At 36.4% G+C, this 26,296-nt stretch overlaps 2 protein-coding genes across 2 annotated transcripts in view; one reads left to right on the forward strand and one right to left on the reverse strand.

Annotated features, from left to right (window-relative positions):
• Positions 1-300: 300 nt before the first annotated feature.
• Positions 301-6,399, reverse strand: LOC137393757 (zinc finger protein 474-like). The gene is made up of 4 exons (XM_068080445.1): positions 5,418-6,399; positions 4,776-4,980; positions 2,685-2,886; positions 301-495 (listed from the first exon to the last, which is right to left on the reverse strand). Exons 1-4 carry the CDS (start codon positions 6,395-6,397, stop codon positions 323-325), a joined length of 1,560 nt encoding a protein of 519 aa, XP_067936546.1. The 5' UTR covers positions 6,398-6,399; the 3' UTR covers positions 301-322.
• A 2,103-nt stretch (positions 6,400-8,502) lies between these two features.
• Positions 8,503-26,296, forward strand: part of LOC137393290 (serine/threonine-protein kinase 31-like) — a 61,867-nt gene continuing 44,073 nt past the window's right edge. The window contains exons 1-6 of the mRNA XM_068079776.1: positions 8,503-8,628; positions 14,788-14,879; positions 17,426-17,524; positions 19,476-19,556; positions 21,452-21,506; positions 22,042-22,182. Coding sequence (XP_067935877.1) covers positions 8,578-8,628; positions 14,788-14,879; positions 17,426-17,524; positions 19,476-19,556; positions 21,452-21,506; positions 22,042-22,182 — 519 coding nt within the window. The 5' untranslated portion in view covers positions 8,503-8,577. The remainder of the gene's footprint in view (positions 8,629-14,787; positions 14,880-17,425; positions 17,525-19,475; positions 19,557-21,451; positions 21,507-22,041; positions 22,183-26,296) is intronic.

Consider the following 26,296-nt stretch of genomic DNA (forward strand, 5'->3'; position numbering starts at 1 on the left):
ATACAGCAATGAGAAGACAACTCAGAAGACACAAATATGTCAACTAAAGGTTTGCTATTGAATAGCTCTGCAAAGCTGCAGAACACAATTAATTTTTAGCTTTATGAAGATTTACTAAAATATCATAATAAATTTCTATAACTTGCTTTATTAAAAAATATTTGAAAGCCTTTGTCTGTTATACTAAAAATAAAATGGTAAATATGAATTGATAGAACTGAAGATTTGATATGGAGTTTCTCAGGACCAATTAGTGTGTTGGTTGAGAGCACAATAGACAGTTCATGTATTCTTGGAGATAAGAGACTGACTCAGGCAAGTGCTAGTTAATCCTGGGCATTGTGACTGAACTCTTTGGTCTACAACTTCTCTGGTGAATGAGGAGTCGGTCAGGAAGGAAGGTTCGACCACACGAGCCGCATGCAGCGAGATTAGATTGAGCTGACTGGTATGCCGCTTCATTCATAGCAGCAGTGACATCATATGAACCATGAGCTGTAACAAACAAGAGAGACATAATACAGTGTTATTCATTCATAGCAGCAGTGACATCATATCAACCATGAGCTGTAACAAACAAGAGAGACATGACATTCATTCATAGCAGCAGTGACATCATATGAACCATGAGCTGTAACAAACAAGAGAGACATGACACAGTGTTATTCATTCATAGCAGCAGTGACATCATATGAACCATGAGCTGTAACAAACAAGAGAGACATGACACAGTGTTATTCATTCATAGCAGCAGTGACATCATATGAACCATGAGCTGTAACAAACAAGAGAGACATGATACAGTGTTATTCATTCATAGCAGCAGCGACATCATTTGAACCATGAGCTGTAACAAACGAGAGAGACATGATACAGTGTTATTCATTCATAGCAGCACCAGTGACATCATATGAACCATGAGCTGTAACAAACGAGAGAGACATGACACAGTGTTATTCATTCATAGCAGCAGTGACATCATATGAACCATGAGCTGTACTAAATGAGAGAGACATGACACAGTGTTATTCATTCATAGCAGCAGTGACATCATATGAACCATGAGCTGTAATAAACAAGGGAGACATGATACAGTGTTATTCATTCATAGCATCAGTGACATCATATGAACCATGATCTGTAACAAACAAGAGAGACATGACACAGTGTTATTCATTCATAGCAGCAGTGACATCATATGAACTATGAGCTGTAACAAACAAGAGAGACATGATACAGTGTTATTCATTCATAGCAGCAGTGACATCATATGAACCATGAGCTGTAACAAACAAGAGAGACATGATACAGTGTTATTCATTTATAGCAGCAGTGACATCATATGAACTATGAGCTGTAACAAACAAGAGAGACATGATACAGTGTTATTCATTCATAGCAGCAGTGACATCATATGAACCATGAGCTGTAACAAACAAGAGAGACATGACACAGTGTTATTCATTCATAGCAGCAGTGACATCATATGAACCATGAACTGTAACAAACAAGAGAGACATGATACCGTGTTATTCATTCATAGCAGCAGTGACATCATATCAACCATGAGCTGTAACAAACAACAGAGACATGACACAGTGTTATTCATTCATAGCAGCAGTGACATCATATGAACCATGAACTGTAACAAACAAGAGAGACATTATACAGTGTCATTCATTCATAGCATCAGTGACATCATATGAACTATGAGCTGTAACAAACAAGTATGATAGTATTTACCTGCTATGCCTCAAACTAAGCTAGCTAAACTAGATAGACTGAAACCTAAAAGAAGTACAGGAAGGCTGGGTATTGATAAGACAACTCATGTTCCCAAATAAAGGAGTGCCAAGCAATGACCAAACTGCAACCTTCCAGTTACTGATCCAATATAGCCAGCTACATTGTACTAGAGTAAGTCTAGAAAATTCCTTTTTTATGAGTATAGAAGTGTAGCATATTCGGATGTTGTATGAATATCCTTACTTTTATGAATAATGTGGTTTCAGTACAAAGCAAATAATTCTTAGTTATGCTCACTTGATAAAGAGAAGATAACTATAGAGAAATACAACGTAGGTCAATGTACGTACATGTATAATAAACATAGGAAATTCTTTGTTTCAGTTTCAAGGCAGCATGCTGTCACAAGAATGTGACATAAGAATGTGACACAAGAATGTGACATAAGAATGTGACACAAGAATGTGAAACAAGAATGTGACACAAGAATGTGACAAAAGAATGTGAAACAAGAATGTGACATAAGAATGCGACACAATAATGCGACACAAGAATGTGACACAGGAATGTGACAAGATTTAAACCTAAGATTAAATACGATGGAATTAAATTAGAGATAAACTAAGGATTAAACTCCGGATTAAACATGCTTAGGTATTAAATTACTCGCTTCAGGAGAGTTTGCAAAGTCACAATCATCAGAGATTAAAGGCTAGCTTCCAGTGAGAGATCTACAGGTGATACCAAATAGGAAGCTTAATTTTGAACTCATCCTCAAAACTTATCCACTTACTTTGTGAAAAAACCTCCTGTTCAAATAATAGGAGGTTTTTTCACAAAGTAATTGTGAAAACACCTTTGATAAATTGAAACAAATAAATTGAAACACCTCCGAGTAATTTTGACTTCTGGTAACGTAATCAATATTTAATTTTCACCTGAAATGTTTCTCATCTCTGGTTTCTTCGGCTCGGGTCGTCGCAAGTTCTTAGGCAGGCCTTTGTTCTCAAGGTGCCATTTTCTTAGACACTGAGGCTCATGTATGCCAATAGACTTGGAGCCAAACTCTCTGCCACAAATGTAGCAGACCATGGTTGGAGGCCGGGAAATCGCTGAAGGCTTCTTTGGTGGAGGAGTAGGCTATACAGTTAAGACATAGATTTTTTACAAAATTCAAACAGTCTTTGATATCAATTAATAGTACGACAGCAGCTTAGCAACTCACAGAGTCCAAAGCAGTGATTGATGGTCTTTCATAAAGAACTGTATGAGAAGCTGAATTCCTTGAAAAAACTAAGACTTCTTAATAGACATGCATGCCTGATTATAAACATGCAAACTATTGAATTTATAAGTCTATGACCCAATGGAAATATCACCTTCATGGATTGCACCATAATTTAATACAATGTAAGGTCATAGACATCTTTAGTGGCCTTGGATGGCGATTGAACTTAACTGTAATGCTTCAGTAATGAAAATAGGTGTCTATGGCCTCACCCTTAGATCAATATGCGATGTAATTTATATGAGAAATTAATTTTCCTTAGTTAAAGGAAAAAAGGTTAAAGCCTCAACTAGTGAAAGCAAAGAAAAGGCAATTTTCTTCTACTCTCTAGGCATCCACCCGTATCATTTCTAGCTTTCTAATTTCTACGAGTTTTAAAGATTTGATGGATACTAGTGACTAGAGCCATTTTCTGCAGGAAAGAACACAGTGGGAGCCACAAACTCCCTTTGAAATTTAAAATTTAAAAATAAATAAATACTACATGTAGCATTTTTGTTTAGTTTTCAAGGCATTTATACCATGTTTACACCATAAAACAAAAAGGTTTGACATGTGTAATGATTTAACTGTTGAGAAAACAAAATTACACTTTTGTAAAGAACAATAAGATAGCTAATAATAACTCGAACGTAGCGTGAAGATATTATGTTGTTTTATGGTTACTTTGAAGAAAAATTGCAACTTCATGTTTAATTCAGTCCTTCTTTTAACAAAAATGCCAAACTTAAATTCTAACTGCAGCAAATGTGCTACGTTTCTTCTGTGTGCTGTAATTGCGGTGAATTAGAGTCAAAATGGTAGTGTCAGCATACATTTCTCATTACATATTAAGCAAACTGGTAAACCAATCTCATCAGCAGTGAAAACAAACGAATCAGCCTACGTAGGATCAAATGTTCTATTTTCCTCTGTCACTTTCATTTTTTACAATTGGCCATAGTTTGCCTACCTGGGGTAAAAAAATCAAGAAGTGTCGTGCCGGCTGGTGTAATTTTGGCGGTTTTATTGGCGCATAAATAATGACGCATAATGTGGCAGACGCTGGGCCACAAATTTATTTTTTGATGTTTTATAACTCACATATAATTACTCTTATATATATTTTGCATGGTGTACCTGTCTTTATTATGTGTCTTATCACTAATACTTTGTTAGTTTGGCTGTAACTAAGCCACCGTGTTAGCGATTCTATTAATAATTATTCTTATGCGGCTTCTTACCCGGTTTCATTATACGGTCCAGGGTAAATATATGTGTATATATAGGGACCGGTCTCACTAGAAAATCAGAGTAGTCGCAGCTCCACGACCAACGGAATTTCCTTCGGAATAAAACGAATGAAAAACCACGCTCATTTCTCTTACGTTTACGCAACATTTCTTCAGATCTAGATTGTGACTAAGTAAAAGCCGGCAAATCCTTTACAATAACAAGCGACAATGTTTGATTCATCATTCTTGAGGGGATGAAAGAGCCGCATGCGCTCGTAAGCCGCGGGTCGTTAAACCCTGGACTAGAGAGTTACTAGTAACATGAAACTTTCTTGAATTAGTCTGTGAGTCTATGTGTTTGACACATTTATATGCCATATTAATAAATGCAAGTTTAATTTTATTTCTAAGGAAACTAGCAATATTGGTATCAATTAAGTAAGGAGTACACAACTCCACAATTTACAATGCTACTGTCTAAGCTACAACAAAATAAGGAACCAAACTTATAGAAGTAGAGCACCTACATTAAACTTTTTGGCTCCAGATGGCCCGTCAAAAGAAGCACTAGAAAATGTAGACCTGGAGAGAGTCCTGGTGCCAGGTCTGGATGGCCTACAGGCCCTCTGATGTATTGGAAGTCGTTCTGGAGGGAAAGACTTGCTGCAGTTTCCACAAGTTACCATGCCACCTCTAGATGGCTCAGGAGTAGTCTCCTCTTGATCATCTTTTCTGTGTGAACCCATAGACAACATCTAGAACTAGTGTGGGTTCTAATAAAGTCATTTTGACTGACAAACCTAATAAAACCATTACTTGATTGTTCCACAAGAATGATTTGACACTGTTTGACAAATTGTACATTGGCCTTTCAAACTCTTCCGTTGATTAAACTGCTATCATTATCGAAATGCTGAAAATATGATGTGAAAGCCAGCCAAAAGATGATTTATTGCTTCATTGGTTATCTTTAACATTCAAAGCATGTTAATTTTAAATTTAATGATTATATAAAACTCTGGGCATGCCAACTTTATTGCGTTTAAGCTAAGATGCTACAACCATGTCAAGGAGCAAGTAGTAAACACGATGATGATATCATACTGTAACACAGGTAGATGGATCAGCCAATCAAAGATCTGCTGCAGCTCGATGTCTCATTCACTTACCCTTGCAAACTAGTCCGGCTGGCTGCTGCCTTGATAGGTGGTGGCTTACGTTCTTGCAAAGGGAGACGGTTATTTTCCTGGTGCCACCGCCTCAAACACTGCGGCTCATGAATTCCTATAGACCGAGAGCCAAACTCCCTCCCACAAATATAGCAAAATGCTGAAGTGCCTCGCGATTGAGTAGGTTTCACAGCCTGAGGTGGAGCCGGCTGCTGACAATTGCTGTTAAGAGTTATTGTACTTGCGCGAGAAAATGTACGAGCGGATGTCGGTCTAGAGGAGTTGTTGTTTTTGTTTCTTGACACGGACCTAGCACTGATCGGCGCACTCTTTCTTGGAGTTTTGGGAGGAGATGGTCGAGATATAGGAGCGCCACAAGACTTGACATGCATTTCAAGTCGACCTGGTAAAAAGGATCTTTTACATGAAGGGCATTGCTTGAACTCTCCAGGAGCACGGAGGATGTCCCGTTCGGTTGGCTGAGGCGTGTAAGGAGGCGGAGCCACACTGGGATTGGGGGAAGCTGATATTCCATTGTCCAACATTTCCCGTTTTAATATTCGAGGGTTTTCCAATGTTACAGTGCCAGGACGGGTTGCAGTAGACGGCCGTGATGCATTCACAGGTCTAGCAGACTTTCCAGGCCGACAGCTTTTCTGGTGCACCATAAGCCTGTCTGGTAGGAATGTTCTCCCACAGATCTCACATGGTACTAGATTGGACTGGGCAGCCTGCCATGCCATTTCATTCAGTTGTTCAATGTTATACTGACCTTTACTGGCAGCGTTCGACCCTGAACCTTTGATAGCAATATCTGGCAGGGGTTCTGGCTTTCTTGGAGGAGGTCGCCGCATTTTCTTTGGTAATTGGTCATTCTCTATGTGCCATTTTTTAAGACACTGAGGCTCGTGTATGCTGATGGATTTTGTGCCGAACTCCCGACCGCATATGTAGCAGACAACAGATACTGGTCGAGGCATTTTGGAATAATTTTGCTATGCACGGCAAAGATTAGCTACTGCTGGCAATATTTAACTTCTTCTACTGACTAGCAGCTGGTTCCATCTACAACATAATGATATTTTATTGTACTTTTGCAACCTTACAGCACTTCTTCATAAATAAAATTACCCTTTACGCTCACTATTTTCAAGAATATACATGTTTTAGTAGTGAAACAATGAGTAGCAATGCTGAGCAGCATTAATAATAAAAACTGTGTTTATAAGTCCTGATAGCTTTCCTTAACTGTGGAAGAGTTTTATGCATACTCACAGAATTATGCATTCTCGTGATAAACACAATTTACTTGTAAACTCAGCAAATGACCATCGCATTATTCAATAAAAACTATTAGAGGATTGGTAATTATAAATCATACAGAATACTTGGCTAAACACCATTCTATTAGTTGACATGCTGCCTAATATGCATCAAGCGAACAACAATAATTGTCTATCAGTGTTAGGTTTCAATAAGCATAATGAAAACTTAGTTTTCTACTTCAAATAAAGTTTTAACAACATTTGGCTTTCATGAGCGTGATAGATACCTTTTTATTCAGTGAACACAGTGAAAAAAATTAGCTTCTCCAAGAACTAAACACGAAATGACCAGAATATTAATATCCATACATTCAAACCCCAAGCGGATATAGACAAAGAAGCAATGTTCTGCAGTTACGTCTTTGCTATCAGTGGATTTTCGTGAGTAATACACTGAGAAGGGGACCAATTTTAACCCTAATACAATAGATTATAGACTGTATGTAAGCAATCAATAAACAAAAGTTATCAAACGAAATAAGCATATGATTAGATAAAATGTTGATTGGTTGCTGCCTTAAAAACTCATTCGTACATGACTTTTAGCGGGACCTATTACCAAACGATAATATATACATGTAGTACATAAATATAGGATGTAATGAACTCTGAAGCGCTAAAAAGATTATCAACCAATTTTAAAAGAGCTTGGGCGTTTGCATCAGAGCATTCAAATAGCAGCTGGGAAATTGGACTAACAATTAATTCAACTGTGAGACACAACACAGTCTGGAGTCCACATTTTGATTATAGTATACAAGATTTAGAATCCATTAACCGAAAAGCTTTTAGGTGGGCCAACAATTTAAGAAAATTTGATAGTATATCATCAGAAATGGTGAAAATGGGATGGCAAACACTTGCAGAGAGAAGACGCATCAAGGACGAAAGCACACTGCAAAAAATTTTAAGCCAAGACCTAATGGTCGATTTTAATAGATTTGTAATTAAGAACTCATCCTATTTTACTCGAGGCTCCAATATCAGACACACAATCAATACAGGTGCAATGAAACACTCTTTTTTTAACCGTGCGATGAAATTTTAACATCTGATTCTCTTATAACTAGACCAAGCGATCTTATACTTTTATCCTTCAGACTTAGATAAATAAGACTATGCTTATTTGTGATCTTATTTTTATGCCTAATGCACCATTTTATTTCTACAGGCCTAGCGGCCACTTGAGATATTTTACAGAGATAGATAGATAGATAGATTGAACACGCGTGGCGTACGCCAGTTAACAAAGACTAGGAACTTCATCCAATTCAGATGTATTATAACATCGGTAACAAAACCAACAAGACTATTTATTGTAAACTCCTATGCAAATAAATAAACCAGTCATACCTGATTGTTATTTCTAAGTTGAAATATAAACGTCGTCACTGTTTTTGTCTTTTCGTATACATTTTTGACTTATAATATTGCTGGCGTCGTCGCGGCAACGGCCATTGAGGTCGTCTAAATGGGCGCTTACAAGCCGTACTAAAACCTAGTATTATCGAAGTAAGAATTATGTTTCGGAGACTAAACACCATAGACATAAAGAGCGTACAATATCTTTAGAGGTTTCAGCTTATATTTCAGTCTACTTTTCAATGGACATAACAAAACAGCGCAAATTAATGGCATGTACAGACTACATGTTTATTGACTATTCAGTTTGGTAAGTACGTTTATGAGCGTATTTTTTGCATGTCCTTCGCAGACGAAAGGTGAAGGCTTCTGTCAAACTGCGACAGGACATGCGTTAATGGAACGCTATTCCTATTAATAATATTCCCTTACCACGTAATTTCTGTACTTCTGTCTAATCTCCAGTTAACAAGATGGGCGAGTTTGAACGCACAGTTTTTATAGGAAATTATAAAGTTCCTCGGGTAAATATATAATTGCATATTATATACCTATTCTCATTCTTGGCGACGTTTCACGTGCGCATTATCCCTTTTGAGCATACCTGCCAACTCTCACGCATTGGGCGTGAGACTCACGCAATCACCCCAGAGAAAAAATGAAAATGCGTGAGATTTTTGCCCCAATTTCTACAATTGTATATATATATATATATATATATATATATATATATATATATATATATATATATATATATATATATATATATATATATATATATATATATATATATATATATATATATATATATATATACTATCATTGATACATCAATTGCCCCAAAACCAAATCTCACGCATTGCCCCGCTCTTGGGTTGGCAGGCCTGCTTTTGAGCTAACTCGTTGCACTTATAATATGTGCTGCAAACGCCGGCTTCTTGTACACAACTTTTGAATGTAAATAAAATGGTAACTCGCTACTTACTGGTGCACATTTTTAATCCGACGAGGTGTCTTTCGATGATCATTTGTTCTCCGATGTCGTATGGGGCACTCTATTGCACTACATAGACATGGGCACGTGTTAGCATATGTTTATACTGAGAAAATGAGGTCTCATTGCAGTGTTTTACAATATTATGTGATATTAAAATAGAATTTTAATATCACGCAATGCGCATTATTTTTAGTCTTTATGTAATATAAGAAGACCCTATGGGAATCATTACCTTATAGCAAGTGGCTTCTTAGCTCTCTGGCTGAATGAAGCTGTGAGCCGGGCTTAAAAGCAGGGTTGGCCGATTAAAATCAAAGGATTTAAATCATCTTAAAAAGCTCGTGTTTGATGATTTTTTGATTTTGTCCATGTCAAAGGCTGTGATTTAAATCACAGATGTCCTTTAGTGGGATATTGCCGTGGCCGAGCCGTAGGCTACACACACAAACAACAAAAGTCCACGGAGTTATGAGCAACAACAAAAGTATTCATCCAAATATCTCACCAATCCGATGAGCAGCACACAAAAACTAAACCAATCGACAGAACAACCCATCATGTCAAAATATTATAAGTTTCAAGTCATATCTTGTGCAACTCACCTTATGGTTTCTCAAAGCTTGTCTCTAAGTCCCTATTAATTTGATACTGTCCGATTGCGGTTTTCGAAATGGTCGCTGCTTGCCTAGCGTCCTGCTTCAACACCTCAGTAACTATCGGGGAAAAGTTCGGGAACACTCAGTGATGCCCCGATAGTTACTGAGGTGTTGAAGCCGGATGCTAGGCTAGCATCGACCATTTAGAAAACAGCACTTGGACAGTCTCAAATTAATAGGGACATAGAGAAGGGTTTTGAGTGACCATAAGGTGAGTTGTACAAGACATGACTTGAAACTTGGAATATTTTGACATGATTGGTGTTCCTGTCGATTGGTTTAGTTTTTGTGTGTGCTGCTCATTGGATTGGTGAGATATTTAGATGGACACTTTTGGTTTTTGCTCATAACTACGTGGACCTTTGTTGTTTAGGTGTGTGTGTGTTACGGCTCGGCTTCGGCAATATCCCACTAAAGGACACCTGTGATTTAAATCATCCTAAAATATCATGTTTGATTTATTTTCTTCAGAACTTTTCTATCTCAAAGGCTGACCCTCAAAAATGGGACTTATAAAGGGTCTACTGTGAATCTGAACTGCACAACTTGGTCAAAATAAAAATAAAAACAACTTTTAGTAAATTAAAGTGATGCAAGGTTGTTTTGTTATGTTGCTAATATTTTCATGTGGCGCAATTCAACAAAATAAAATAATATTGTGTTAGCGGTTATGAAAGAAAAGCTTGTAATTGGTGTTTTCAAAAAAATTCGATGTAAATCAAAAAATTCTGATTTAAATAAAAAAAAATCTGATATTTTTTGATTTAAAAAAAAATCATGATTTTTCCAACCCTGGTTAAAAGCCAATAACCAGCTATATCAACATCAGGATTACATTTTTAGTAGAGCTATTACATGAATTTATTTTGGCTATATTGACTAATTTCTAAAAATGCCGACAAATGAAAATGCTAAGAAATACTCTAAACTATGAAGAAAATTGTTTTGGGCTATCTTATTTTTTGGATTATCAGCTTCACCAAAACCTAGCGAAAATGTGACATCCTCCATGCTCTTGGAGGCTTATAAATGGGTAAAAGAAACGGTATACAGTGAAACTCGGATAACTCAAACTTCAAGGGACCGAGCAAAAGTGTTCGAATTATCAGAGTGTTCGAGTTATCAGAGCACTGTCACAAGTCCATGTATTTACTTATTTATTAGTAGATACATGAACATATACAAACTATAATATAAATCAAAAGCACAAATGGCTTGTTTCAAATTAAATGCTTCTAATGTAAAGTTTAAAACGTTTTTATCAAAAAGTATAGAGATTTTTCTATCACTTGAGATTGGTTTGTTGTTTGAGGTGATGTTATTGCCAGGACGTTTTTTAGATTGACATTGGCAAAACTTGATCGTTGCTGAAATGCTCAAAAGAAAAGACATCTTTTTCTTTTGAGCATTTTACCCACGATCAATTTTGCCGATTTTTCTTGAAGTTTATGCAAAGATTAACTTACTTTACCTGGCATTCGTTAAGAGCAACACTCCGAGGCAGTTCAATTAAAAGTTTTATGAGGTTTTACGGTACATTGTATATCACTAACGTTTTTTGAATGGATACTTATTGAATGTACACACGTATTCTGTGTTTAGGTCAAACGACGAATAGTTTTTTTTAGATTTCAAACATTCAACATTCCGACGTTGATTCAACACGGAATCCACGTCGGAAAACTATTCATCACGGGCTAGCCGGGTCACGCACTGAAGGATTTTCGCCACGCAAATACAAAACAAAAACAACATGCTGTTTTTGTTTTGTATGTGCGTGGCGAAAATCCTTGCACCCGTGACCCGGCTAGCCGGTGCTATTCATCGTATAACAGTATAAATCAAATTTCACCAAACCTTTAGAACAGTCGTTGACAAAAATATTTTGCCGATGGAGGTAGTAACGACGCTTATGAATTACGAAAAGTTGAGGTTTACCTCTATGGCTTGGAATAAAGTGATTTTCTAAAGCGATAGCAACCGTTTCGGGAGCCGTTGGGCAAAAAACAGTTCGTTATAACAGTGTTGAGTTCGAGTTATATAGAGCCATTTATCATTGCGTGGGAACGGACCAAGCAAATCCAGTCGAGTTTACCATGTGTTCGCTATATCCGAGGGCGAGTTATCCATGTTTCACTGTATATATATATATATACATTGTATGTTAGTCATTTGAAGGTTGTTGAGGCTGGTGTTAGGCCAAACCGTAGTGCATTCTATACATACAAGCTGGAATCGATGGCATTGGTGAATTCCTCTTGGGTATCCTTGTCGAGCTCCATCTGCCTATAGCTAATCGTAAACATAACGCTTTTTAGAGTGTCCTGACTATTATTGATGTGGGTCTGGTGGTACGCCATTTCAGCATCGGCTGCATTAAGCTTGCAGTAGCCGACGCATAGTCACCAGCTCTGTTTTATCTTCTTGAGAACAATTTCAACAGTTCATTGCGCAAAGGACATATCTAGGGAGACAAATATATAAGTGTTTATGGGTTAAATCCAAACAGTTAGCACTGTTTAAAATTGCTAGTTTTTTTATCACAGCCCATTTAGCTATTCCATCCATATAGTTTTCTGGACAATCATAATATTTCTGTGAAGTGTGAATCCAGTTACACCTGAATGGGCTTTTTCATAATACAGTAAAAATTCCTTTATTTTTTGTTCATTCGACATGTTTTGCATGTTGAAATCATTGTATGTTGATTCAACATTCAACTTGCGGTCACTGTATGCCTAAGTGATCGCAAGTTGAAGCGTGGTTACCCTATATTTGATAGGACAATGTCCTTTACCACAACAGCAATCTTTTCAAGCTTGGGAATAGTGTGGGACAAATTGCTGCCAAATATTAAAGCTTTGTGGATTCTTACACCATTTTCTGTAAAAATTGGAGCAATTGTATTTTGTTCGATTTGTACCAAAGCTTAACAACTATGATCAATACTTCAGGTAGTTGGGTATAGCATTAGAAGAACCAACTCGCTCTACAAAATGATGTAAGAAAAAAATGTGGAAAACCAAAATTGTTATAAATTGTTATTTAAAAATTTGATCGGAAGTGTAGGCTTCGCAATGTATTTTTAAGATTTCAACGTATGTTAGAAATGTATACAATGTAACTTACTGTAACTTAATTTATGTATTTTTAATTAGCTAAATATTTTCATGCACTGATAAAAATAAAATTTGGAGAAAGTTCGGAAATTTTTAAAGTTCAAAATATGGGAGAACTATTTGCTCAAATTTTGCTTTGTATATCAAGATATTTGCACTGTATGTCTGAGTGATCGCAAGTCGATGCTTGACTATATATGATAGCATGCCCTTTACCACAACAGCTGATCCCTGTAGCACAATGTCCTTTACCAAAACAGCTGATCCCTGTAGCATAATGTCCTTTACCACAACAGCTGATCCCTGTAGCACAATGTCCTTTACCAAAACAGCTGATCCCTGTAGCATAATGTCCTTTACCACAACAGCTGATCCCTGTAGCATAATGTCCTTTACCACAGCAGCTGATCCCTGTAGCATAATGTCCTTTGCCACAACAGCTGGTCCCTGTAGCACAATGTCCTTTACCACAACAGCTGATCCTTGTAGCATAATGTCCTTTACCACAGCAGCTGATCCCTGTAGCATAATGTCCTTTACCACAACAGCTGATCCCTGTAGCACAATGTCCTTTACCACAGCAGCTGTTCCTTGTAGCATAATGTCCTTTACCACAGCAGCTGATCCCTGTAGCATAATGTCCTTTACCACAACAGCTGATCCCTGTAGCACAATGTCCTTTACCACAACAGCTGATCCCTGTAGCATAATGTCCTTTACCACAACAGCTGATCCCTGTAGCACAATGTCCTTTACCACAACAGCTGATCCCTGTAGCACAATGTCCTTTACCACAACAGCTGTTCCTTGTAGCATAATGTCTTTTACCACAACAGCTGATCCTTGTAGCATAATGTCCTTTACCACAGCAGCTGATCCTTGTAGCACAATGTCCTTTACCACAACAGCTGATCCCTGTAGCACAATGCCCTTTACCACAACAGCTGATCCCTGTAGCATAATGTCCTTTACCACAACAGCTGTTCCTTGTAGCATAATGTCTTTTACCACAACAGCTGATCCTTGTAGTACAATGTCCTTTACCACAACAGCTGATCCTTGTAGCATAATGTCCTTTACCACAGCAGCTGATCGTTGTAGCATAATGTCCTTTACCACAACAGCTGATCCCTGTAGCATAATGTCCTTCACCACAACAGCTGATCCTTGTAGCATAATGTCCTTTACCACAACAGCTGATCCTTGTAGCACAATGTCCTTTACCACAACAGCTGATCCCTGTAGCACAATGTCCTTTACCACAACAGCTGATCCTTGTAGCACAATGTCCTTTATCACAACAGCTGATCCCTGCTGCACAATGTTCTTTACCACAACAGCTGATCCCTGTAGCACAATGTCCTTTACCACAACAGCTGATCCTTGTAGCACAATGTCCTTTATCACAACAGCTGGTCCCTGCTGCACAATGTTCTTTACCACAACAGCTCACCCTTGCAGTTCAGGATTTTGTTAATGCTTTTGCAAAAAATCAACAACTCAAACAGTTTGTAGATCTTATAATAAGTTATATTACATGTGAATTTTCATGTCATATAAGTCATAAGCTTGAGCATGTCATAAGTTATGACATGTTCTAGCCACACATGTCATAGCTTATGTCATAATCATGGATCCCCATGTCTAAACGTCAAACATGTCTCAACAAAAACTTGAAAAACAATGTGCGTACTTGAAATGAAGTCATTCCGACTAGTGCGTGCATGTCCAATGACATGAGTACAGAACTTTATCATGATTTGATAGTTATTGCTCCTGGTTGTTTTGAGTTATTCCTCATGATATAACTTTCGTGAGCTAAAATAGCTACACCCACTCTTCCTAGGTCCAAGGTAACATTTGTCTTAAAGCTTCCTCACGTGTCCATTCAGTTTGCTTTGGGCTTTTTAGATGAAGTTAGCAAATTTCCTACAAAATAGCTTTGGCCCATGCCATGTCAAGGAGCCGATGCCACCCAGGTCTGATGGCCAAGTTCCATTTGGGTATGTTATATTTTGTGTATGAAATTAGTTATCATAAAGCTCACTTTCAGCTACACCAACCACCGGATAGAAGCAGCACTTCAGCCACCAATAAAATGTTAAACAATTTGTGGACAGAATGTTGATCTGTTCTGATTGCTTCCTACAGGAGTACCATAGTACATCCTTTTCAAATATGTAGTAACAAAAAGTTTAGTCTTTCAATCGTGACTGTTTGATGACAAATAGACATTGTATATGGTCGTCCACGCACTTTCAATCGTGACTGTTTGATGACAAATAGACATTGTATATGGTCGTCCACACACTTTCAATCGTGACTGTTTGATGACAAATAGACATTGTATATGGTCGTCCACGCACTTTCAATCGTGACTGTTTGATGACAAATAGACGTTGTATATGGTCGTCCACGCAAGACCCTTATAAAATAAAGAGTACCGGTGCACATTACTTTTTCCCCTCACAGTGAGCTCCTGGTAGTGTGCCTCCCCTCTCCCCTCCTTAGGGCAATCCAGATGGTGATTGGACCCTAAAAATCTTTTCTTATTTGGCATGCGGAGTGGCACCTCCAATCTGGCTGGCCTGTAAGTGTGCCGTGTAAAGGCTGTAAATACATTTGTGTGTTTTTATAAACGAAGGAAACCAATTTAATTTGCAGACCTCAAAATGGAAGTTAACAAGATTAACTATATCATATAAAATTACTGTCACCCCATTATGCATGCATCAGATCTCGCAGGGAGTGCATATGATCCTTTATAATGCATGCGATCCTTTATAGGAGGCTATAGGAGGCGTTATAGGATCCTTCCTAGAATTCTCTTTATAGAATACCAGGGGCGGATCTACTGTGGTGCATATGGTGCAAATGCACCACCATAAATATGGCGAAAAATTAAAAAAAAAAGATTTAAAATCCATCAAGAATGGAGTAAATTACAATTCATTTCACTGAGAACTTGTTTTTGGGAGGAAATGAACAAAAACGGCCTAGTAGAGCTCGTTATAACGAACCAGTTTTAATAACCTTGACTTGAATTTGTTTAACTTATAAACAAATGAGAGTGGTCCCAATAAACATCCCTAAATGAGCCACAATTTTTTCGAAAGAAGTACTACAAGCAATTTTAAAAGCAAAATGTCACAAAAGAAAGGTCAAGAACGAACTTTGGATCATTTCTTTCAACGACAAAACAACAATTCAAAAAGTATGCCCTAATATGTCTGTTTTATAATAGCATCGTTATGTAGCTAATACTATGAAACATTTTTTATGGTAGTTTGCAGAAATGATGGCTAATTTCTGCACAGCCAAACCAAATGGCTGTTGAGGTTTTGTGATTGATTTTGTCTTGATTTTATTTTATTGCATAAACGTTTGTTAACTTTCTGTTTACATGTAATCTGGATATAAATAGCTTAAGGAACATTATAAAACACCAATTTAATTAATCATATCTAAAGTCAATTTTTACCTCTAAACTTGTTGTTTGCTGCAAATAAATGATTACACTTTTTTGGGCTCAAACACACCTCTCCTTCATTCTAAGATGCCTAAATTTCAAAAAGTTCTGCTAATGCAGGGCCAGGTAAGGGGGTCGCCCCGCGCACCAACCACGCACCCTGAATACAATCATACACTGATCATTGGTGCATGTACCGGAAGACTATGTACTTAATTTTTTTGACTCTTTCTAATAGCTCGATTTTTTGGCTTCGACTTACACCCTTGCTCTTCTTAAAAGAACCATAATCATAGAGCTTTTTCTTTAGTCTTTTTGCATTCTATACACATTCACTGTAGAGTCCCCAACTCCAAAGAGAGAATTAGGATAAAGAATTCTGGGAAATTTGTAGCTGTGTGCATTCGCATAGCGTTTTTGTGCCAGCTCAAGACACCTAGCTTTATCCGTTTACGTTGCGAAAAGTATTTCCTTCCATTTTAATTACAATAATTTTTTTATTAACTCTTAGTAACATAAGAATTTAATGACAATAATGCTTAAGAAGTACGGGTAGCACTTCCTAAGAAGATTTTAACTTATAACCAGTCTAATCTGTGTCATGGACTGTGGTTTATAGAGACTTCACTGGCAGTGGGTAAGCCCATGGACCCCGTTGCACTGTTTACAACTGTAGCTTTAGATCTTTCTCGATAGTTAATGTTTGTAGGCTGTGATAATCAATTGCTTGGCACACAACAGACATCTGTTCTGATTATGTACCTCGTTGCATAGGCAATTCATAAGCTCTCTTAGATGGTTTCATACCTCTATTGTTTAGCAAATCTCCCATTTTGAAGTTATCTCGCCATGGCAGAAGCCTTGAACTACCTAATTATAAAGAGAGTTATTGTTGATAGTAATACGTTGATAATAACGTAGTTGATTACAAATTCAGTAAATTTATGCTAATTTTACTCATTGTATACCACAAGCCGCGTAGTGCTGCTGAACACTACATTTGGTAGGCTCACACATTTAGTCAGGCTGCACCCTATTGGCTGAATTCAAATGTTAAAACTGGTCAAATTGTAATTGTAGATTTGCGATCTTTGAGAATGAGGAAGATGCACAGTCATGTCTGTCCATGCGGAGGGCGGTAGTTGATAATATAGAACTTGTATTTTCAGCTTCAAAGAGGTATCACTTTCATTATTTGTCTTGTCATCATTTAAAAATTGAAGCTTCAAGTCTGTACATAGAAATTTAAGAGTTTTGTTCGCTCAAAAAAGTTATTGCTGGTTATAAAAAGAGTATTCAATTTTCTAAACCATGGGTCTACGCACTAACAAATTTCACGGTACTTCACGTAGATGCTTGTACGACTTAAAATTATGGAGATCAACAGTCTTTGATGCTGACAAATTGACTAACATAAAATTGGCTTCTGTGCTAAAAGGTCATGCTGTATTATGTTGAACCATTATTCTAAACCGTTTCTCTTTAAACTGGATTACTGATTCACCCATTACTCATGTAGTTCTTTATTTTCTTTGAATAGCTGACGAAACTGTCGATTTGGCGCAAACATGATGTTATATAAATTTTACATAAAAGAGTATAAAGCTATGAATGATAATGAACCAGTTATAACTGAAACTGATGTTTCATTTTCTCCGTCAAGAATGAAGACTGACATATGAGTTAAGACCTGAGGCATACTAAACTTTTCTGGTACTATTTGCGACAGGGTTGGCTCGGTTTAAACCAATGATTTAAACTAGCCGAAAAAACCGGTTTTTATGGATTTTTCAATTTTTTCATTATTTTTGTGAAAAACCATAATTTAAGCTCGTAATGGTTTATGTGCGGTAGAAATGCAATTATATGTAATTATCAGCTGTGGAAGTTTATTTAGGACGCAGTAGTAAATTGATTGCAGAGCTCATGTTGAAACTACATGAAATCCTAGCACAACAATGAATTAGTCAATTTCATTTTCAATTGCTTTTATCAAGTGATATAGTGATCTCTTTAATGATGAAATATAAAAACCATGTGAAATATACTAATCCAATCATCATATCTAATAATGAATGAATACTTTGTCAAGTCTAGCCAGTGAGAAAGGATTACTTATAATTAGAAATTAAAACGATAAAATCCTTTGGACAAAAGCTTTAAGTTTGCAACCTAATATTTCATTTATTGGGCACAAGCCAAAGTAGTTGGATTGTTAGAATTCAGTTTATCAAGTTTTTTGTGTTTTGAAAAGTTCAAGTTGTGCTTCAAATTTCCAACATGCCTCGCAAACAGGATCCCCTTCTGCAGTTTTTCACTCGTACTGCAAAAGGCAAAGGTTTCAAGGCAAAATGTAATAAGTGTGCTGTCGTAACGCGAGGTCACGCATATAGGCTTAAAGCTCACGTAGCAAAGTGTCAAGCTGAAAACACCAATTTAGACAGTGATGGAAGTGATAGAAGTTGGATCATCTGCCACTGCTCCAAACACTAGCAATTCATCCGCATTATGCTTTGTTCTTCACTACCACACGACTAATCACTTGGATTAAAATTCCTACTTATACATAGAGCTGTATGTAAAATATTCACTTCATGTGATAATATTTCTGTTCTGTATTTCATCAATCATGTTTGATTAAAGACTCATTACTAATCTGAAGCTAATCTAATCGAAGCTAATCTGTTCCAATATTTGCTTTGTATGTTAAAACATACATTTTTCTAAATACTACATTGCGTGTTGCTCAACTCACTCCAGATTCCAAAAGTCTGTGACAAATTTACTCTGAATAGTTACAGGTATGATTAAACCAAACTACATGATATTAAACTATATGAAAACTACGTGTTAAGTTTAAATAATATATAAAGGTTAAATTAATAGAGAAATAAGAAAGACTTTGAATTGATCTTAGACCTTTAGTTACTGAATGGTGATGCTTTTGAGAACTTTGAATGTTGTATACATGTTGCTAATTAAATTCCTTGTTGAGACAAACACCTACTCTATTTCACATCATCTGTCAAAAGTCTGTATGTGTCAAACTCAAATCGAAGTTTGACTTTTTTTGCGGCCATGTCTCTTTTCTTAATATTTTTGTTTCATATATTATTCTGTCTATGTATAGAGGGAAAGGAAGCGCTTCTGCCGGGAGTGGATTTCAACTCGGTTCATCAACGTCTAATGGTTTTGGGCATAGAACACCAGCGTAAGTGTTATTCTCGTCTAATGGTAAAAGATATTGAATTTGTAAAACTTTTTGTAAAAGTTTTTAGTGTGATTGATTATAGCGCGTACGGTTCCTATAGAATTTGTTTTTGTGGCATGTAAGCTAAGTTTTGTGCTGGGGCAACAAAATATTGGTCTGTCACACTCTGTGGAAGGTCTTTAGTAGATATCGTAAGAAGCTCTCTCCTAACTTACATGTAGGTGTGGTAAGTAGATTTGCATAAGAAACTACCTGAGCAGAACTGATGTATGCAGATTAAGCTTATGGAACCTCCAGTGCAATACATTATATTGCTTACAATTTGAATCTTTATATTGATGGAAGAAACAAGAGTGAGTGATTTGTTTTATCACTGTTGTGTATCTTTCTATTTATACTATTTTTCTGTTTATACTTCATGGATATTATTTCCATATACAAAATACTGTTCTATGATAGTGCTGCAGCTTCAGCCTGTAACAACTTTGAGAAACAGCACATTTTGGTTGGCAGCAAATACTAAAGAAATATTTACGTTATTAGATTGGGTGTGTTAGCCTTTTATTCCAAGGAAAAATAGACTATTTCTGAAAAAAAAACAGAAGAAGATGAAGAAGATAGTATAAATCGCCATTTCTAGTTAAACACGCATTGTCATCAGATGTTTCTACCACAATATAAAAAACCACGGCTATTGCTTATCTATGCTTTCAAAATGGATTCACACTTTTAACAACATTGCTCCAGCTTGATCAGTAGATCGATGAAGGTCGATGCATAGAAATATTTGTTCATCTAAGAATATATTTACTGAATTTTCTATGTTTCGCGAAAAATTAACATATTTTTGCTGACAGGCACTATTGGTCATTGTGAGAATAATACCGAAAGTTGGTCGGTCCTTCAGGTATTGCCGTCCATTGAGCGATTTTCTGGAAAGAGCGAAAGCAGGCTGTGAAGTTTACCATGGTTATGTTCTAGTGCAGGGGTCAGCAACCCGCGGCTTCAGAGCCGCATGCGGCTCTCTCATCCCATCACTGCGGCTCCTTCTGACTTTGATTTTTTTCCTTTTTTTACCATATGCTGAGTAATTCATAAAAACATAAGTTTTATCACTAAATTTTGTAATATAATTTAAAAAATTGTAATTATGGTGATAGTTGAAACATTTTTGCTTGTTATACGTCATTATTTATGCGCCAGTGAAGCCGCCAAAATTACACCAGCCGGCACGAAACTTAATTTTTTTACCCCAGGTAGGCAAACTATGGCGAACACTAAGGAAAGAAAAATGAGAGTGGAAATAGAACATCAAGTACTATGGGGCTGATTCGTTTGCTTTCACTGCTGATGAGACTGGTTCACCAGTTTGCTTAATATGTAATGAGAAATTTGCAAACAGAAAGTCAAATATCGCAATACACTTTCAGAATAAACACGCAGCCTCTGCTCAAAAATATATAGAGGGAGATGAGAGATAGAGAGCCATTTCGGAACTGATGCGTAAGGCTAGTTTGAGCAAAAAATGCTGCATATATGACATTTGCTGCAGTTAGAATTTAAGTTCAGCGTTTTGTTAAAAGAAGGACAGAATTAAACATGAAGTTGAAATTTTTCTTGAAAGTAACGTTATAAACAACGTAATATTTTCACGTTACTATCAAGTTATCATTAGCTATTTTATTGTTCAAAAGCATTGTTTTTTGTTCTCAGCAAGTAAATCATTGCAGGTGGCTCCCATTGGTTTCTTTCCTGCGGAAAACGGGTCCAAATGACTCTTTGAGTGGAAAAGGTTGCAGACCCCTGTTCTAGTGACCACTAGCATAGGCAAGTTAAACGTAGTAGAGTTTATATAAGCGTGTTGGCTTATAGGAGCTTTTAATTGTGTCTTTTAGAGCTGCAGCTCAACCACTGCCTCAACAACAACAGCCAAACTTCCGCATGTTTCAGGTCAGTATTTAGTAACATAGAATTTGGATGATGGCTATGGCTTAAAGGTTTTGATATTTGCTGTTCAGTTAATAGTTTGACATTCTCTGAAAGGTCTTTCTGCCTGGCAAGAAAGAGTGTGGCCTTAAATGTGCCTGTTGCTAGCATGGCAATTGGAACTTTACAATTTTCACTGTTCATGAAAATCCAATCGGGTTTTTCAGTTTGACCTAGTAGTGTGACTCTCATTTCCATTTGCTCATGAACCTCTCCTCGTGTTTTTAAAATAGACTCCTCTAACTAAACATGTTGCGTAACAAAAAAAGGCACTTCCTTTTTAAATAGCATGCTGCAGATTTAGTGATTAATCTCAGAGAATAAAAATTCAGAGAATAACTGTCTTCTAATATATGCTAGTCTTCATATTCTATAATTTTTCCTCTGTATACAATAAGCTTAGTCTAATTTGGTAGAGTTGTACGAGCTATCCATTTATTTTTTCATTGCTATTTTAGGGTGGAAAGTTGAGGGTTCACTAATGTGACATGTTTTTCAGGGTGTATTGTCTCACAGCAAAGGTGTAGATAATCTCTACATACAAGACTTAAGTGGTGCTGCAGAATACTCTAATCTCCAGCAGGAGTTAGTAGCCCTCTGCCAGTCAGCTGAGGTTGTCAAGTTTCCTCATCATGGCCAAGTAGGCAAATTTCTCTCATTTCTCGCTTTCTTATTGTTAAGAAAGCGAGAACACATCCCCTAAAACAATAAACAAATCTCAAGTGATAGGAAAATATCTATACTTTCTTATAGTTTTTTTAAAACTTTACATGAGAGGCCCTTCAACTTTCAACAAACAATTTGTGCTTTTGATTTATATATAGTTTGTATATGTACATGTATTTACTGATAAATACATGCACTTGCGACAGTGCTCTGATAACTCGAACGCTCTGATAACTTGAACGCTTCTATAACTCGAACACTTGCTCGGTCCCGTGAAGTTTGAGTTATCCAAGTTTCCTTGTATATATAAACTGAATGCTTTCAATTGTTTTAGTTTTAGTGTCGTCACTGATGTTGCATAGAACTACCAATTATTGTTATATTAGTTGCATTAGTTAGGTATATTACTAGTATAGGATAGAATTACCTGAGTTATATTACTAGTATAGGATAGAGTTACCTGAGTTATATTACTAGTATAGGATAGAGTTACCTGAGTTATATTACTAGTATAGGATAGAGTTACCTGAGTTATATTACTAGTATAGGATAGAGTTACCTGAGTTATATTACTAGTATAGGATAGAGTTACCCGAGTTATATTACTAGTATAGGATAGAGCTGCCCAAGTTATATTACTAGTATAGGATAGAGTTACCCGAGGTATATTACTAGTATAAGATAGAGTTACCTGAGTTACATTACTAGTATAGGATAGAGTTTCCCGAGTTATATTACTAGTATAGGATAGAGTTACCTGAGTTATATTACTAGTATAGGATAGAGTTGCCTGAGTTACATTACTAGTATAGGATAGAGTTTCCCGAGTTATATTACTAGTATAGGATAGAGTTACCTGAGTTATATTACTAGTATAGGATAGTTACACGAGTTATATTACTAGTATAGGATAGAGTTACCTGAGTTATATTACTAGTATAGGATAGAGCTGCCCAAGTTATTTTACTAATATAGGATAGAGTTACCCATAGATATAGTAAACCCTAGATTGGTGAATAGCTATCATTACAATGGAGCAAAAGTGAGGCCTATAATTGGCTGTTGTTTTCACGACATTACGTCGCAGTGATGTGCATCACAGCAACAAAGCCTTCAGCTGAGCAATGAGTTTAGTAGTTAAAGCATGCTTGTCATACTAGTTTTTAAGTCAAACGTAACAGTAAGTTTTCTCTGTTTACCATGACACGATCTATCGTGAAAAAGGTAGGGAGGCTATAACAATAACTCGGATATGCAGTGCTTTAGAGAGCATATCAAGCATATCGAGCTTAAAAGAAGATATCACACCAAGTCCCAATGCTAACTGTATTGATCTGGATGTGAGCAGGGCTGAAAAACTGGGCAACTCCTGCTACATTTTCTGGCTAGAAAGAAAAAGAAAGACGAGACAAAAGCTGAGGAAGGTGAAGATGAGGAGTTCGGTGATGAGGAATTTTTTCTAACTCCCGTGTGATGACTGTATCAAGTGCTTGACCGATGTAGAAGTAGTGGGAAGTAAAAGTAGTGATGACAACCCTAATCTCAGTTAAAAACAGAGGATTGGTGACCCCATTGATAGGCCGAATATGTATTGCTGCAGAAAAGTGCTTACGTTCACACATGGAGAGCTATGGTATCACACAGAACTTTTAAACAAGTAACATCACAGACAATAACATATATGTCTTATTACTAGAGCTGCACAACGATTATAGAAATTAATCGCGATTAATAACTGATCTGAACCAGTTAATCTTCGATTAATCTTAGAATTAATCTAGCAAAAACCTGCATATTCGAAAACAAATAATACAGTTACATATAAATTAATTATATTTGAAACAATTATTGTTAACAGGAGTACATGTTATGTACAATGTACATAAGTTACAATGTATTAATTATTATGAGTATGAAAATAGCCCATGGAAGTCTATAATTAAGCCAGCCAAAGGCTGAGGCAGCACACCTTAGTCACATTATCCGAATGAAGAGATGCCCTCTTCCTACATACAATATTGCTAGCTTTAAAGGATAGCCGCTCACAGGGAACAATAGTGGCGGTAGTCAGCAGTAGTAGTTATTGTCTACAGCTGGTGATGAATTCTGAGCTGCATGATTAGAATTAGTTAAATGACATCTTAATGATGATGTGCTGTGGTGGTAGGCAAATTCTTTCTGGCATATATTGCACTTCACTTTCTTGTTTATGCTTCCAACAACATCTGTAAATGTGCTACCTAGTTCGGAGGACATTTTTCTGCTTTCATGTTCCAATAACGTGTCAATCTTATTTTACTATTATTCTAAAGCTAAAGATGATTGTGATTTTTTTGAAAAATTAAAATGCATGTATAATTTACCTAAAAAAGTGTTTAAATATAAACAAAAAATAAATTGTAAGATATTAAATAATACTGGAATCGCTGTTGTAGCTATTACCTAGAAACATGTTCAAACAGCTATCAACATGGCCGCTTGCAACTAGATCGGCTCGGCACTTTTTTCATTGTATAAACAAGTTTTACGTTTGTGACTCACTTAGTGTTTTCATAGTTGAGTGCAAAATAATTGCGGTTGTATTTAATTGGTAAAAAAGTGTTGCTTGTCATAAACCACCTCGGCTGCATTTTATTTGAAGATTAATTGGCTCAGCTCAGTTAATCGTGTATTTGTATTGATTGCGTTAATTGTTTAATTAACGCGATCATTGTGCAACTCTACTTATTACATAACCTCAATCAAGGTTTTACATGCACAGTGCATGCCAACAGTCTCCTCAAAGCTATAGTAAATCGCTATATTAAAATCAGAATACACTATGCCACTTCAAAGCAGGAATCTAGTTCAACCAACCTTAGACAAAAACTATCTCATCTAGTTATTTTCAGTCATGTCTAATGGGTGTTTAATACAGTGGTCCAGCTTAACGGCTTCTAAATCTCATTTGATTCATTAGTTTGTTATTAGTTTAATTTCTATTTGGTCACTCTTTGTATTATCAATGATATAGAAGCTTCTAAATCATTGGTATTATTCATTACCATGCGTGTAAGATTCTTGCCTTTCTCATCCAAAGTCATTATATAAGTTTTATATATTTTCAATAAAATAGGCAGTCTCAGATACACAAACTATGGAATAATTGAGCAGTTTTTAGTGCTAAGTCAATAGGAGTTAATAGATCAGTTGATTGACTCTACACATCACCATGACATTGCGTCATGCTATTTATAGGCCTCACTTATTTTGATTATTCGCATATCTAGGGTTTACTATATCTATGGAGTTACCTGAGTTATATTACTAGTATAGGATAGAGTTACCTGAGTTATTTTACTAGTACAGGATAGAGTTACCTGAGTTATATTACTAGTATAGGATAGAGTTACCTGAGTCATTTTACTAGTATGGGATAGAGTTACCTGAGTTATATTACTAGTGTAGTATATAGTTACTTGAGTTATATTACTAGTATAGCATGCAGTGACTTGACGTTCTCCATTTTTAAAATCTATTAAATAGATAGTAACAGCAAAACATAGTGCATTCCGTCAAAAACTTGGTGTTGTTTGTATTTGCTGCGAAATTTCTCAAACCATCAACAGTAGTTTGCTCCGTCTCAAATATTTCATCATTTATTTATCTTTTTGCTGGTCATCATTCTCGTGATCTTATGACACTATCAAGCCTTAATGGAGGCATGGATCCTTATTCTCTGCGTATTTTGACAATCAGGTTCTCACAGAAATTTCAATACTTTCTGCGCACAAAAGAAAAAACATATACACATAAACAAAAGTACTATGGTTTAAATTCAAGCTTCAAATGTATATTTTTCCAATTCACTTTTATTGTAGTTTAACTGAAGTAGGCCTACATCAAGTATAAATATTGTTACATGTGATGAAGTTGAGCTTGAGTGATCATATAAAGGTGAACTCTAAAGAACTAAGAAAAACTGAAAATATCACCATAAGTTGTATGGAGTTTTTGGATATGCTGTAGCAGGTCTTACTTGGGTCAGTTTTTTATGTCTAATGCCTTTATAGAATCTCGAGTTAAGATTACTAAAAAAGTTGAGAATG

Source organism: Watersipora subatra, chromosome 4, assembly GCF_963576615.1.
Source record: "Watersipora subatra chromosome 4, tzWatSuba1.1, whole genome shotgun sequence".
In the NCBI taxonomy this organism is placed as follows: domain Eukaryota; kingdom Metazoa; phylum Bryozoa; class Gymnolaemata; order Cheilostomatida; family Watersiporidae; genus Watersipora; species Watersipora subatra.